This window comes from Gobius niger, assembly GCF_951799975.1.
Source record: "Gobius niger genome assembly, chromosome: 15".
Classification (NCBI taxonomy): Eukaryota; Metazoa; Chordata; class Actinopteri; order Gobiiformes; family Gobiidae; genus Gobius; species Gobius niger.
The window spans coordinates 10,457,614-10,474,308 of record NC_136866.1 but is presented as its reverse complement, the minus strand read 5'-3'; the positions used below and the strand labels follow the sequence as shown (position 1 = coordinate 10,474,308).

At 40.1% G+C, this 16,695-nt stretch overlaps 1 protein-coding gene across 1 annotated transcript in view; it reads right to left on the bottom strand.

The window, feature by feature from the left end:
- sesn1 (sestrin 1) overlaps nt 1-16,330 on the bottom strand; it is a 51,506-nt gene extending 35,176 nt beyond the window's left edge. The window contains exon 1 of the mRNA XM_079571689.1: nt 16,002-16,330. Within this exon, the coding sequence (XP_079427815.1) occupies nt 16,002-16,280 (279 nt within the window). The 5' untranslated portion in view covers nt 16,281-16,330. The remainder of the gene's footprint in view (nt 1-16,001) is intronic.
- Between the last annotated feature and the right edge of the window lie 365 nt (nt 16,331-16,695).

Sequence of the window (16,695 nt, the reverse complement as noted above, 5' to 3'; positions counted from 1 at the left end):
TGTTCTTGTGCAACATGTTTTTGTTACTTTATAATGTAGCTCTAATCGCAAACTAATCGCTGGTATCAAAAAGAGAACACAAGTACTTGCCTTGAGCTAATGGCTGCACAAAAACAACCAGGGCGTAAAAATATGCGTAACAACAAAATAGTTCAGGGAGTATGTTTTACCCCTGAGGCCAGTACAGTGAAAACCTGCCCTAAAAAGAATACATTACTAACTTGTTTTTTTCACACCCGTCCACCTCCCTTCTTATTGCCACATTGATGCAGTACATGTGTTGCACAATCAGAAGTGGTGTTGCTTCCAGGAGCGGACTCCTCAGAGCTGTAAACATATCAGGAGACCAACCGCTTCGAGCTTTGGTGATATTACTGTGAAGACATAAAAAACAAGTGTGAGAGGCTGAGTAGCTGCCATCAGTCTATGCAATCACACGTGTGCATGGAGGCCTTACATACTCAACAGCAAGAGCCGAGGGAAGGACTGAAAATAATCTTTAAATAAAACGTTTTGTACCAATAGGTTCTTCTTAAATGTGAACCATCTATATGAGTGCAGTAACAACAAAAACAAATTCAAATCTTAACATAAACTCACCCTTATTATTGTCCCTACCTCGTACTGCCGAAAATGAAAAGAACTACCAACCATTTTATGCACAGATTAAGCTTTTGCTCGAAGAAAGCAGAAGTATCAGTGTTTCTTTGTTGGCCAGTGGTCACTTCTTCACACACCTGCCCAAACATTTAAACATGTGGTATTTCACGGTGGTTGGCGGTTCGATGACATCTTTAACCCTTGCCGTACATCCTTGTAACCGGGCACTCTTGACCTATATCTCGTGTGCAGAAGGACATTGTACACAACACGCCACTCCAGTGGAAAAAGTACAGTAGATGTAATACAAGGCCGTAATAATCATGTTGTTGGGAGTTATTGTAAGGGATTTGTACTGGATTTGGTGTGAGTCAGCACCTAGTAAAGAACGATAAGGGCTGCTTTGCTTATGACACACACAAATGCTCATTGTTATCTGTAACCTGTAACAATACATTATCTACTATTTAAAATAACTCGCTGTTTAGTGACCGGAAAACCACAGCTACAGCCGATCATGCAATGGAAAAGTGCTATTCTATTATAAAGGGATTGCACACGAAAAACATAAATGCAAATAACAGTACATACTAGCATTTTACTGATCCTTTGGTCACTTTCCAAACCCTACTTTACGCTATAAGAATTTAATTTTTGGACATATCATAGTTATGCATAATAAATCTGTTTTTAGGGCACCTCAGCCTTGTTTTGTTACATTTTCAAACTTAAAATAGAAAAGCATAAACTGTGTTGGTCTGCAGCACAAAGTGAAGTTGGAGCGCTCTCTGCAGGCAGCAATGGGAATTGTACACACTAAAAAGATTATACAGGCTATCATTTTTTGCAAAATGCATGTTAACAAATCAAATCAAGCATTTCCGTGCTATCCAGTTGTGATGAACATATTCTATAATGAACATAAAGACCAATTTTGCTTTAGTACTATAAAATCATAAGTCAAAGTCACTTTTATTGTCAATTCCACCACATACTTGGAACATACAGAAAGCTTTGGGGTTAACGTATTACAAAAGTAACAAGTTACAAAAGTATAATACCTTTTCCGTAACTAAGGAATATAACATATTACTTACACAAAATATGGTAATATATATTACATTCATTACAATTCAAGTAACTCAAGCTACAAGTGCATTTATATGGTTTGCATTGACGTAACATAAAAAAAATGAAAAACTTCCCTCAAATAAAATGCAGCACCAAATAAAGTTGGACACTGGTGTATCTGCAGTTTTGTGTAGTCAACGTTGTCAAAACCAAACAAAACAAACACGAGAGACTGGGGAAAGGAAATCTTTGACTGCACTTTTGCTCGGTGGCATTATTACTAATTTCAGTTTGTATTTTGTCAAAAGTAACTCAAAGAAGTGTAATTCAGTAATATGTAACATGTAATATTTTTTTATGTTAAAGTAACTTGCCCAACACTGCCTACAGAGAATTCTAATACCATAACTCTCCACAATACAATACATAATTGTAACATGTGGATTCTGTCAGTGCTAATGTAGGCTGGTGCTTTTAAAGCCAAATTAATATTTGGTTCACCAGTTTACGCATTAACACAAACATTAGGGCGACTTGTCTGTTTCTGTCTGAACCACTGCAACATATCTGCTCATTACTGTTTTTGTCAATGTATATAATGTCCTCTCTCAGCTGCTTTGGCCCGATTGAGTTCAACGTCCCGTGTTTTATGTAAATAGTCGGCTGCTGTAAGTGGAAACAAAGTTGATGAGACAAATAACAGAACCGATAAGGGTTGTGGTACAAAATAGAGGATGTAAAGAAACAAGGAAACTTTCTAGTGATGCTAGAAGAGTGGACGGTGAACCACACTTTCTTTTGATTATTCTTAATTGTTTTGGCCCTGACGAAAAATGCTTGCAATGATTAAGCTACTTCTAACTTGAAACTGTTGTTCAACTACACGCTGATAAATCCCTTTTCTCCAGTTCACTGTTGAACATTGACGCAGCAAAACAGTGTTGCATAAGTTCCATTTCTAAGCCCTCTCCATATTTGCCTTGTGACATCATGCCCTGTCCGGTCGGTGTACGATTTATGTGCCCTGATAGAGCTGCTTCCTTCCTCTGATATTAAGTGACAAGATGTGAACCAGTGGGCTGCGGACACACCCTCAAAAACAGCCAATCAACAATCCCGATTAATATCTTTCGGGAAGCCAGGGTCCGAACAGGCTCAAGTAGGTCAAGCGGGCGTTTTTTCCCCCTATTTCTTAGATTAAGGTTATAGGGATGCTGGCTGTAGCGCACACTGACTGGATATTATATTTACAAGTAGAGCAGTATCTATCTATCTGTGACTAAAACTAGAAAAGTAAGCAAATCATAGTTTTGTATATTCTGTGTTGGCTGGCTGCCAGGTTTACATGCCTGGTTTCCTGTGCACCTCATGGAACAACATGCCAAGAAACTCAAAGACGAGGCGTGGCAAACTGCCAGTAGAGACTGTTCAGGAACCAGATGGAAAGTTGTTTTTGCAACACTCATCATCAATCTTTTTTGTGGCCTAGATTCTGTGTTCCACTGCAGCCCATTAACTTTAGCTATTGTTTGAGCAAGTCTTCACTGCTTTACCAGGGAGGCTGACATGAAAACACTTCGAACTCTTATAAGTAACGGCATTTCTACGTTTGAATTATCTGCAATGTAGAGATTATAGTTGAAGTAGGTGCTGGTATCTAGAGAGAACAGTGTTTGAATGAAAAAGAGTAAGAAAGCAGCAATGATGAGACAAACTATCAACTACTTGACAGTTTAAAACCCCATTTCTTACCACTGTGCATTTTGCCCCTGAAATCGAAGGAAACACGGCCCGTTGCTGTAGGGATTATTACAGCGTGGGACACCACAGTGGCTGACGCTCTTGAATATGTTGAATAAGCACTCATCAGTTCCTTCTGTAGCCGCATGTGCAGGGCTGGACTGGCCATCGGGAGAATCAGGAGTTTTTCCGGTGGGCCGACGTACTTTTGGGCCGGTTGGGCCAGTCAGATTGAGATAAGACACGTAATACCCTACACCGGCCCACAATTAGCGGGAAAAGCCATTAGAATCTCTATCATTACATAGATGCAATTACACAATTCCTTAAATAGAAGGATGTGACGCCTTTTATACATTATATATAGAGTTATGGTTCCCAGATAATCTCGTATAATGAGCAATGGGCCTCTCGGACATAACAGTCATGCCCCTCACAATGCGAATATAAGAGGAAATTGTTTATTGTAACTCCCTCCAGGACCCACAGAACCTTAGACCTCTATTTTTTATACATTTTAGACAAATGTTTGCAAAGAATTGCAAGCTGGGAGTTGTCAGGTGACTCCGTCTTGCCCCTCGTCGTCAGTGCGCGCAGTTTGGAAATCTTCTTGTTTTCATTGAAAGGATTTACAATGTTTGGCCTTTTTGGGACTTCTATTCTCACTCCACATTTCTCTAACTCCGTGGTGAGTTTTAGCATTTCATCTTCAATCTACAGTGGGATCATTTGGTTGGTTTTGAGAAGTTTATTTGTGTTGCAGTCGCGAGAGGAACTTCATTAACGGAACGCACATTTTAAGATTGTTAAGTCATTTTACAAAAGTTCCATCAAGTTATAAATGACAAGATTAAAGTGTTGAGTGCTATGAGGTGTTAGCTTGAATTCAGCAGAAACAGCCTGCAGCTACTGTCCTCGATTCGTAGCTTATACTGCTTTAAGCCAAGGGCTTATTGTTTTGCTCATCACCTCGACTATTGTATTGAATGTTTATTTTTTAGAGGGCCGGTCTTAAACCAAAAGTCCCGGGCTGACTTTTTCTGCCAGTCCAGCCCTGCGCATGTGAGACTGACACCCAAATACAGTTGTGTGTTGGATTTTATCACCACTCTTAAACTGGTCTGGCTAACGGTTTTAACGCTGACCTCATCCCAATCTGCTCAAGCACAGCAAAGAACTTGTTTGTTACTGTCTTTAACCTTGTCTTCCTGAACATTATTTACAGCCACTCTTTCTACCTGACCTTTGTTGATGTTTCTATTTGGCTTTCTCTTATGTAACTTTTAGCTTGATTGTCTAAGCACTGCAGGAAAAACATGCTTTTATCCTTCAATGGAAACACACCCGAGCCACAATTACTTTTAAGCACTGCTCTAACTGTGAATATGGCTTTTTGCATTTCAATCGCACTATGCCTTTCGTCCTGCCTCTCCTCTCGCCTGGCCGCTCGTTTAGCCTCTGCAGGTCATCTAACAATGCTCCACATTGTTTCAAAAGCATTTGCACTAGTTTAGATCTCTGTCTAATACGCTTTTTGGCCTTGAAGATTATATGGGATACTTTCAACATGGGCTCAGACTTATTTTTAATCACCTTCAGCAGTGCTACTAAGCCTACCTACACGCCCAGCCTCGAATTCTTGGCAAAGGTTTGTGCACGCTTTATAATACTGTATTATACCATCTATATTAAGCCGGTTTTAAAAGGCATGTTGGGGGTTAAATTACTGTGAATGGACACACCTGGTCTTTGCAGCATTACTGACTTCGAAGAGAGTTTGAGCAGCATCACACATATTGGTCTAGTGATAATGAATGAGCTATTTACGTCATGGGGTGAGAATAGCAGGTTTAATAAGAAGCTGCTCTGTGTCATTATCATCTTATCTCAGTTTGGGGAGGATATGATGCGCAGGCAAAATGCAATATTAGAGAGTGTTAGTGAGCATTGTGCATCATCTGGAAGTAAACTCCTTAACCTTACTGTAAACAACTGTGACCAAAATAAAATATTGATTCATGGATTTAAAATAGGCATTAGTGCATATTTTATATATATATTGCAATGACCTACAGAGAGGTTAAAGCATGTGGATTAAATTGGAAAACATCACTCCATAAGTCTCTCCATAAGTGCTTAAACTGTTTGAGCGTTTGACAAATCACTTCACCAAAGCGAACTATCTTAATAATTAATTTCTTATGCAATGACGGTGCAAATAATAAGTCATCAATGTGGTTTATTCAGTCCTATACTTTGAAACAAAACAGCTGGACTGAAGATTTAATCATTCCCCGTCCAGGGAGTGTTCTCGTGGTGGACGTTACGGTCACCAAAACCAACCATGACGAAGCTCCCAAGATGAAAGGTCAGCCTTTTATTTAATGTTCAGTTGTTTCGTTTAAGTAGAATAGGATTGTGTTAGTACCCTTCTAGCTTCTAGTTTAAAGCACTGCTTGATAAAACAAAATGCAAAGACCTATTATTTCAGAGCCCAAACGTTGGCATAAATTTGATGCCCCACATTGCATCTAGGAAAGGCAACTTTATTTATACCAATCATTTCGTACAAAAGGCAACTCAATGCATCAATTCCTTAATTGCAGTGGTGATCAATATGTCCATATCTTTCCCAGTATAGTATAGAAATGTAATGCCAATAATTGGTCAGAAGAGTTTAACCAGGACCTACCACACTGGGCTGCGTTTACATGGTCAGAGAAGTCAGAGAAATCAGATAACTCAATAATCAGATCTGATGTGTTTACATTCTCTTCAGAAATTGGAGAATCCAAAACTCCAGGTTCTACGTGAGCCAGAGCAGATTTGGATTTTAAGAGCAACTGAATTGTCTTCAGCCCTCTCTTCAATCAGGCCCAAACCAGGTGCAGAATGATTGCGCGACTTGGAGTCAAACTCTATGTGGCATTAGTGCCTTGTGCTTGGTAGCTCAGAGGATACAGCACAAGTTTAGTTACTCAAAAGTCAAGGGTTCAAATCCGGATCAATGTTTATTGTTTTGTGAAGTAATTCAAGAAATTCAGTAAATAATCAGAGCGGGGACTCGGACTCACAACACAAGGAGGTAGTAATGTTCTGCATATGTGCAGCAGCCACTCGACTCTATCAGCAGCACATTTACTCTACAAACTAATTTGAGATTTGTTTCATGGATAACATTTGTGATTATTTATTTTTATTTTTTTGAAAATTCCTTAAAGTATTTTTATTACGTCTTTTAATCTTTGTCTTTTTGAAATACAGCAAAAAAAGGCCAAAATCATGCCTTTTTGCTGTGTTTCCCTGGTTAGTTTAGGCACATGTGTGAAAGATTAGGAAGATATGAGATTACATGAATATCAGATATAATGTATATCAGATTACGCTGTTTACATGTCTCTTCAATAATCTGAGAACTCCAGGAATCAGATAATGATCAGATTTTTGGCCTCCATGTAAACGTAGCTTCTGAGAGTATACCCCTAATCTGAATAGAAAACAACTCATTACAGTTTGACAAATGAGCCGGACTGCACTCGTTCCCAGAGAGGTGCCATGAGGTAACGTTTTCAGGACATCCCTGCAGTGATGGGAACGTGTTCGGTCACTGTCATGGGCCGGTCCCACCCAGGGCTCTAATAAAGTCCCGGTTTGATGGATGACAACATGATGTAACTGCATCTTGTCCAATTACTGCGGCAGGACATGTAGTACAAGTGCGAGGACAACCAGGGTAAACAAGTCACAGGTGCCAATGTTTCAGCTTGTTTTTACTTTTTTTTAACTTTCTCTCATCAGGGCTTTAAATGTGTTGCACAAAGAAGTAACATCAGCACTTCCAGTTTGACACGTGAGGGCAATGTAAAGGCGGAACTATGACACAAGACTTTGAGTGGACATTTTTAAATACACCACCACATACACATGTTACAGATTTCGAAATACATGCATCTGTCACGAATTGCTTTTGACAATGAAGGTATTAGATCACATTACAGCCTTGAAAAGCTGCAATGTGTAGATTAGAACAATGGCATTGACAATCTTTCTTCGTTTGCTCCTCATTATTGAACTGCAATGGATGCGTTGAGGTTATTATATAAAAACAAAGGCAGTGCTGTACAAGCCAGATTAATTACAGCATCATATGGGACCTTTAATAATAAGAACTGTCTATGGGGACAGGAGTACATGGTCCAAGCGCTGTTTTTTTAACCTAAATAAACTCCTCGAAGCAGAGTAAGTACTGTCTCTTTTCACTATTGCAGCTTGGGCTTATAGCAGCGACAGGGCCCAGGCTGAGGTCAAAGGTGAATGGCTGTGGGAACATTAGGGGCCAGTACAGAGCTGTCAGCGTCCTCACAAACGGGGGGCGTAACATAAACACGACACACACATACACACGGTTCCAGACAATGCGCCCCTTCCCAAAACACGCACAATGGTCCTAAGCGCCGCACACTGAGCTAGAACAATAAGAAACACAGTGAAACAACAGTACAGTCAGGTCTAAGGCAACACTGAGCCAGAGCAATGGGAAACTATCCATCAGCTGCTGACATGGAGAGGTTTGAGTCTCTGAGTGTGGGGTCTCATCAAGTTTTTAGTGAAAGGTGGTAAAGTCCTGGCTTAGTTCTGGTTTAGCCTAGGCTTAGTCTTCAAATACACAGGAAGCTACTATCTTGGGAAGAATCGGCTCTTTGGATCCAAAAACCTTTCTCAAGCAACAACAGAAAAGACATTGTAGCGAAAACATGCAAAAGCTCATTAATTCACCTATAACAACAGGATATGCATGTTAGAGCTGACATATAGTCGACATACGGTCTGTGTATTCAGGTGTTAGTCTAGTGTAATTTGTTTCCTAATAGGGGCTCGGGCCTGGACTGCAGCCACAGTCTATTCATGTTTGTCACCTGATCCGCAGATGCCTCTAGTCCTGTATGCCACACTCATAAATCTCCCCAGACATGTAAACATAAGCATAAAGTCAATGACACTGAGAGAAACACCAGCAGCACCAACACACATACACACACATACACACACATAACCTGGACTGGAGCCCACTGACCAGGGCAAAAGGAAAAAATTAAAATCATGTGCGGCTTTGCATGCATCCTGCCAGCTACATGGAAAATTCCCATCCAGCTTGCAGAGGAAACCAAACCAAACCATAGCACAGAGCTCCCTCCAGTGGTCACATAAGGCAACAACATGTATTTTACTCCCATGATGTGAATGATGAACCCAGTCAATGGCCTCTCTGTTTCATCAACTAAAAGGCGGAGAGCTTTAGCGAGAGAGTGCTGAGGATAAAAGGCTTATATCGATTTTTCAAATACAGCCGATCCAATGGACAATAAACTTCATCATTCATTTATGAGCCCAATCAAATAAATTCTGGGCAGATGGCAAGCCAGTCGATCGCTGAAAGCGACCAGGGAGTGAGAACATGAGGCCAGCTGAGAGATGTGCAGCCACTCAAATCCAATTTGAGCACTGGGAACTTATGAAAGTGCTAGAGTTCTCACAAAGGCTTTTACTTTTTAACTCCAGTGGTCAATAAGCCTGAAGGTACTTTGGCATCAAAATATAACAACCTACAATGCACAAAACATACATGCATCACTTATATGGGCATCATTCAACAAGTGAGGATGGGATTTACACCTTTCATCATCATAAGAACAAAAAAAATATTGAGATTGACTATCACTGGGACTATGCAATATTTGCATTATCTTTTACCTGCTAAATTTGCATGCGATTTCTAACCACTGACCTCCAACAGCACCACAGGAAGGAGCTCTGATTTGTATTGGTAATTTAAAAAGCGTATTAAACAAATCCTAAAATATCCTTGTGGAGTTGGGTATGTGTTAACCTCTGTGGTATACGGTGGTATAGGGGCGCCTGTATAGTGTCTTTGACATCTTGGCTCAAGCCCAGAATGTCCCCAGTCTTTAGTTACATAAAAGTCTGTTTCCACTGGCAACATAAGGAGCAGCAGCTTTTTATAGATGTGCTGCATAACAAATGAAAAACTAAAGCAGCAGAAGGCATTCTCTAATTAATAATTGAATAAGCATTTTCCATGTAAGTTATAAATATCACACCAGGGAAGGGAGAGTGTGGGGAAGTTGTAGACAGATTATGCAATTATGGGTAGAGGATTCTATAGTTGCATTATATATTAATACTGTAGACAGCACATTATAATTAACAAAAGAATCCTCTTTATTGCTTTTTATGTGACTTATTCAGCAATGGCTTGTGTAATGGATGGATTGGATTATATGTACATCATGAAATCAAAGAAAACATCTTTATGTCAATATCAACTTTTTCTATACAGCTACATCTGCCCAAAGTGCTGAACCACAAACATTATAAGCTACAATTAATGAGTAAAAATAGTTACAAATACGCAACATGAAATGATAATACGCAAGACCTGCTTGGTTTGTGTTGAAGTAGCCTGATGAACCGCACTCACTTCTTTCTGCGCGAGAGAAGGTGAGTCTGGCAATGGCCGGTAAACAAGTTGCTGATTGGCACTATGTTGTTAGTTCAATTAACACTAACATTAGCCAAAACTTATCATGGATGAAGTAGTCGAGGATTTTGCCTCCGCGTGATTTTATATTCAGTCTATATTTTGTGAATTGGACTACAGCTGTCGTCACGTCCGCTAATTGGTTTATTTCACTGACAATCTGTGCGCGTTAGGCCCGCCCGTTCAAACTGCTCCAATTGCTCCGTGACCAGACTAATTCCCTGCGTGGTATGGACAGGGAAGAGTATAACAGAGCCAGGCAAGTGTTGAAGACCAGCGCAAAAAGATGGGTTTTCAAAAAATACTTTAAAAACACTGGTCCACTTAAGGAAAGGCTGTTCCAGAGTCTCTGAGCTGCAAAGCATTTAAAGAACAGGTCTATGTTCAGACATTAGCCCCAAAGCCAAGATCTGAACAGAGAATCATCTAGTTTAGGAATAAATGACCAGTGCATGAATTAGGTCAATTGTCTTTCACAATAAACAAAATAAAAAACGTCATGATTTTATACTGACCCCATGGTTGTTACTTGTCATCACTTCACTTAGTTAACAAGATGAATTACATGTTATAGAGTTGACTACTCTATACTGTAAAACACATAAAGCCTGTCGTAGTTTGTCATGCAGCTGTTTTGTATAGTGTTTTTTTAGCTTCAAAGACGTTGTTATTCCCTTCCCACCTCCTGCTGCAGAACATGGAGCCCACTCCTCCCTCTTCAGTCTCTGTCCCGGGAACGTGGGTGAGACAAGCTGAGCCTTGTAATATACAGCACAGCCCCATCAGAACAAAGGCGAGTAACTGATTCTTTTAGACTGGGAAAAAAAACTCATACATTTTACTTAACGTTTGTCGACTAGACACAAAGTTACGTAAAGATCATATCCGGTAACTCGGTTAAGGTTAAAACTATAATATACCAGGATTGTACGAGATTCTTCATTAAAATGGACCGAGACTTGAGCCAAGACTATCATACAGGACTGAAGCTGGACTAAAATATAAATTATTCCTTAAGTCTAACCTCAAAAACTGTACCAGGAACTATGCAGGCAAATCCTAAACAGAGAGTTTGTAATTAATCAGATGCAGGCGGACACACAGCCCCCTTTACCCCCCCTTTTACAACCAAAACAGATAGACGTCAAGTTTTAGTACTTGCTTAGTTTGCTTTCGATCTAAGGGTGAAGGGAGAGCCAGGTCAAGGCGTACGACGTACCCAAACCAGGATTTGGAGACTGATTGGGTTACACAAGGACTCACCAGAGGCCCATAACCCATGAGGTTCAAGCTAACCTCTGAGTCTAAACTCAGTTAAAACAGTAATTAATCAGTGACAGTATAATCAGTTAAGAAGCCTCTCGAGCCTCTCTCTGGCTGCAGGGTGTAGGCCTCTTGAAGAAATCACTACTTGTACTTTTCCACTGGATGCTGCTGACTACATTCAGAAGACAGCTCTGATCCCACCTCCAGCGTCTCCCTCTCAATACAAGAAGACGTCACCATCACATACATACATGTATCTTTGACAAATCTGTCACGTACTTTGCTCTTTCTACTTTGGGCTCTTGCTTCTTCCATCCTTTTCCTGCTCTCTCGTTCAAACCCTGAATAGTGAGGCCCAAATTAATCAGATGCAGGCCAACAAACAGACCCCTCCCTTTATAACCAACTCGCCTCAGCAGTGCACCTCAGCCCACTGGTGCCATGGCGACTGGTAAGACTTTAGAAACCCCACTATTACAACCACCTTTCCACTGGGATGAAAAATAAACTGTATTTCGGCAAAATCCACATGAGGATTTTGGGACCATTGCTGGGCTATTTCCCAGATTGTAAATTCAAACATATTTGTATTTATTGCATGGTAATGCATGTTTTCCTCATATTGTGCAGCCATACTTTTTTATCATGTATTGAGGCTTACAGCAGGATTGGTGCTGACCTAGTTGCACACTTCCCCCAGTCTCCCAGAGTTTGCAGCGACAGCCGGGTGCATGGGCTGAAGGTGGGGGTCTGTCTGTGGGAGAGGATCAAAGTGTGTGCTCTGTCTGTGCTGGTATCATACTACAATATACATGCCTATGCTCATGCTAGGTGCCGCTGTATTAGTAATTACAATAATAATATATAAAATGGAATGCAAAGTACATAAACTTAAATTTCTTTCTAAGCCTTGGGTGGATTTTTTTCAGATTCTACAACGTTAACGAGGGCTGGGTTTTTTAATTATTTTCGATACCAGTGGTTTAACGATACTTGGTTTCCAATACCGACACCTGAACAATTTTCCCTGGACCAAACAGGCATCAAAATCTGCTATCTAAAAAAACATTTTTTGGTACCTGTTTCCGATGCCATAGTGGTATTGTTTAACTGCACCGAGCCCTAACATTTACACTGGTAGTGTATCTCATAATGAAGAAATGCATTATTAATAGTATATTGGCCGAGTACTAATCCTTAAACACACATTTGCCCAGTGACAGTGGACATTATGTTATGATAATAATATTGTGTTATGTAATATTTAGAGTACTCAAGTACCCGAGTGGTTAGAGTGAAACAACAATGGCTAAGATTATAAACCATGAAATCTAAACCTATCAAATACATTGAGAGTAAAACAGTAGAGACGGCCCTTTGGACCTGCTGACCAGGCCGGTGCCCAGCTGGCAGGCAGCTGTAAATCCTCAGCTTTATTTCTCTATCACATCCTCGCTCAAGCCACCCAATGTTTAACTGTAGACTCACTAGACTAAAGGTCACTATTCTGCAGCCTGCTGCTGCTCTCCCCCACAAACTGGTCCTGACCCAACATTAGAGCCACCATAATCCACTAGATCCATCCCAGACGGAAGGATTCCTCATAGGTCCAGTACAATACGTTGGGTGTAAATTACACACAAATCTGTAGGTTTAGAACTACACAACAAATCAGCATCTGAATCGTTTTCCAACAAGAGCCTTGAATAAAAATATATCCAGCAGCAATTTTCTTATTTTATCATTGGTGCAGCAGATTTTGAGTGCGCGGAGATGTTTCTGTCGACTAGTGGGAGCTTGAAGTATTTTCCAGTAAGCTATGAAAAGTTCATCACACTGACCATGAATGTCTTACATATTTGACGGTTGTAAAGGTTTTATACTGCAAAACATTCACATCTTTTCACTAATGTGGGAAAACAACTTAGTAACTGATCAAAATGAGAAAAACAACACCGGGGCCCCGGGCTGATTGTGCAAGAAGATCTGCAATCAGCCGTGCAGCTGCTATTTTATTCTTGGCACACAGATTTAAGTGCCTTTAAACATAGCAATTAAGGTAAGCAATTCAGCGCAAATACCTATCTAGAAATACAATACAGAATCATTTGTCCATAATGGATGCGGCTTGGGTGCACTTTGCATTTTCCATCATTTTTGGGGGGTCAAACCAGGAAGCCAATACTTTTAATTAATCCCACATAAGTGTTTATTGCGGAGCCAGCTGAGTCATACTGAACATCCATAATTAACTAAATAAGTACGTGTTAAAAATGGGAAGCATGAGAAAAGAAAGGTTAAGCCTGATGCAGCTGCTTGGTTCTGAAAAACAACAGATGACCAGTCCATATCATTTGCGTAATAGAAAAGCAGAACAGTTGGACAGTGTGGTCTTCTTTATCATACGCACATACATGATTGAACTTTTAAGCACATTTCAAGGTAAAGAGGCACTAAGCCTTCCTGGTATTTACTGTATGACCACAACTTGGCTTTTTAAACCCCGTGGGCCCATGGGACATCACAAGAACAGGTTGATCTTTTGTGAGCAACTCTTAATTCAACTTAGGCTAAAAGGGGCGGACACAATGGTGTAATTACATAACACAAAGAAACCCCTCTCTGTCTATGTCCAAGCACAAAAAGACTAGGCTTCTGTCATGAATCTGCCCACAGCTTTAACCGACTCCAAACTGCCAGGAGAGTTTACTTTCTGTGATTTTTGTGGTTATAACAACAAAAAACAAATAGAGGCCAGAAGAACTCTTTGAAATGGCATATTCCAGTGCCTGAAAGTGAGAAAAACAAACAAAATGTTCTTAATGTAAAGGACATTTAGGGGTGTTCAAGAAAAGTAATAACTTAGTCCTACTGAACAGAAGATAAGCTCAACTCAAGAACACATTCAGACACCTAGACAATTTTCATGTGCCCACGAATGTCTTGCAGTCTTTTGATACTGTATTGCGATTTCCAGTTGGAAGTGTGTCAACAAAACAACGTCTTTATTTCAATTTTACTGGTACAGTTTTCTCGATTAAATCTATGGTAGGATATTAGTGGATTGGGAAAAATAAAGGGGGCTGCCATGAGGAAAGGCTGCATGTGTGTCCAGAGATTGTGTCTTTAATCAGTCAGATCTGGAGGAATTAGTGGTCTGTCTGAGCTCGCCCCCTCCCCGTCCCGCTCCATCCCCGACAACGTGAGAAAGGTGTGTGTAAAACCACTGAGGGGGTGTCTTCAGCCCAGATCAACGCGAGCTTCCACCCTGGGCTCATAAATGCACACTTTGGCGAGCCGTGAGCAAACGCAGCTTAGCATAATTCAGAAATACCAGACGGTGTGTGTACTGTGGTGCACGGATAAACCCACAAAAGAAGCTTTCTCCTTCTCATCTCTCCTTCTGCCCTTCTCCCCAGTTCATAAAACGCTGAGGGCCAAACACAAAACAATGCCAAAACACTGCATGATTGGAGCTTATTTTTTGCTTGCTTTTGAGGACTAAATTAACACTACAAGAATAAAACAATGTTTGCTCTGTAGAAATCGGTAAACATGCTGTCACCCTAGGTACCCCATTCTTTGCTGTCCACAATGGATGCCAAGAGTAAAATATTCACAATACCAAAGGAAATTTGTGGAAATATTGCAAATGTGGGTGTATTTCAATTAGCTAAGTTAACTCAATATATCTGTCAGAATCAGAATAGTTTTATTGCCATTGTTTGAAAACAGGTTCACAAAGTAGGATGTAGCAGTGCACATAATCCTAAAACATTAGATCAGGGAGCAATCTGTCACTAAAAATATAGACAACCAGGTATTTCTGCTTTATAATCAAAATGTCATTCTACCACTTAAAACAAAACCAGGTATAGGGCTGTTAACTGTCAATAGCCCGGCCACTTCCATCCTCCTCCACCTGCTATTCTTCAACAGACTGACACAACAGAAAATACAAACCGGCCGTTAAACACATTTACACACAAGGATATTGGACACGCTGGACGTCACTCTGCTGAGCTGCAGGCAACAGAGGTCGCTGTATTTGTCAGTAAACAACTCTGGACTGAAGGAGAATGTCCCCTGTTATGGCAATACTTCAGCATGTACAGTTCAATTTATGAAGCAATAACAGAACAAAATAATTAGGTTGGGCAGTAATGCACACATACATGACCACTAAACACAGTCATATTAGATTATATATTACACTGTTTGGAAATGAACACATGGATAGTATGAATTGTAAAATTAATGATAGCAATAGATTTACACTAAGAGGGAGAGCATCATTTGTAATCATAAGCATTTGGCAGATCTGCTCTCAGTCTCAACATGGTAATAGGATGGAAATGACCTAAAAGTGTAATATCATTATATTATTATTATGTTTGTTGTTATACGAAAATTAAGAAAAAAATATTTTTGGGGAAAAAAAAGTGTAATATCATGGTAATAATGTTTTTTACATGGTAACTAGACACAACTGATCTCCATGGCAATAAGATCAATCGCGGCTCTAACCCTAATCCAGTATAAAGACAATTTCTGTTACCAGGAAATGTGTTTAGTATTTTCTTGGTAATAATATGGAAACAGGTCAGTAAGCGTTATCCCTCTTTATCCCTATTTACAAAGCTATTTCCATTCTATTATGTTTGAGAAGCATTGATCTGAGACCAAATAAGGATTGATTATTTGTAACAAGTAAATACATTTTTGCACTGCGTCACACTTTGCCTCTAACGATAAGAATCCCTACCTGGACAGTTTGCAGAAGATGAATGCTACGCTCTTGGACATCTACGAAGGGGCACCGCTTGGAAAGCATCAGAAGGTGGGCGAGGATGTTATTGAGGTCGCTGCATTGGGAGCATCCCGAGGCAGGCGACGAGGGGACTCGAGCCGGTATAGGACCGATCGCCTCCACTTTGCCCAGGACCTCCTGCTGAATGTGCTCCATGGCTGCATCCCTGGAGCTGGCATCTCGACTGCTCAGACCATCCCATCTGCCCAGAGAGTCTTGGTCCTGGACTTCCATGCTGTCACTCTGGACTAATGCTTGTGGATTTTTTTTAAAAAGACCTTTTTAGGGGGAAAAACAACAGCCTTAAATTAATAGAGCTGCAAGTGATGTTTATGTTTATGCTAAAATGGACAGTCAGGACAGTAAATGTTCCTCCTATTTTGGCAAATCAGTCTCTATATATTACACTGAATGTTTTAAATGTCATTAGTCATATGTTTTGATCTTATTGCACACATTTAAAAGGCAGAGAGAATAAACGTATTTATAACAAACTAATAACTGAATAATAAATATAAACACCAACAACTGAATACAGTCACATTTTGTCCTTCCATGTTCCTAAAGAAAAAAAAGGTGTTGAAAATAGCTCTTGGCCATTTACTGATGTCAACCCCATAACATGTGACATGGTAATAAAAAACATTAG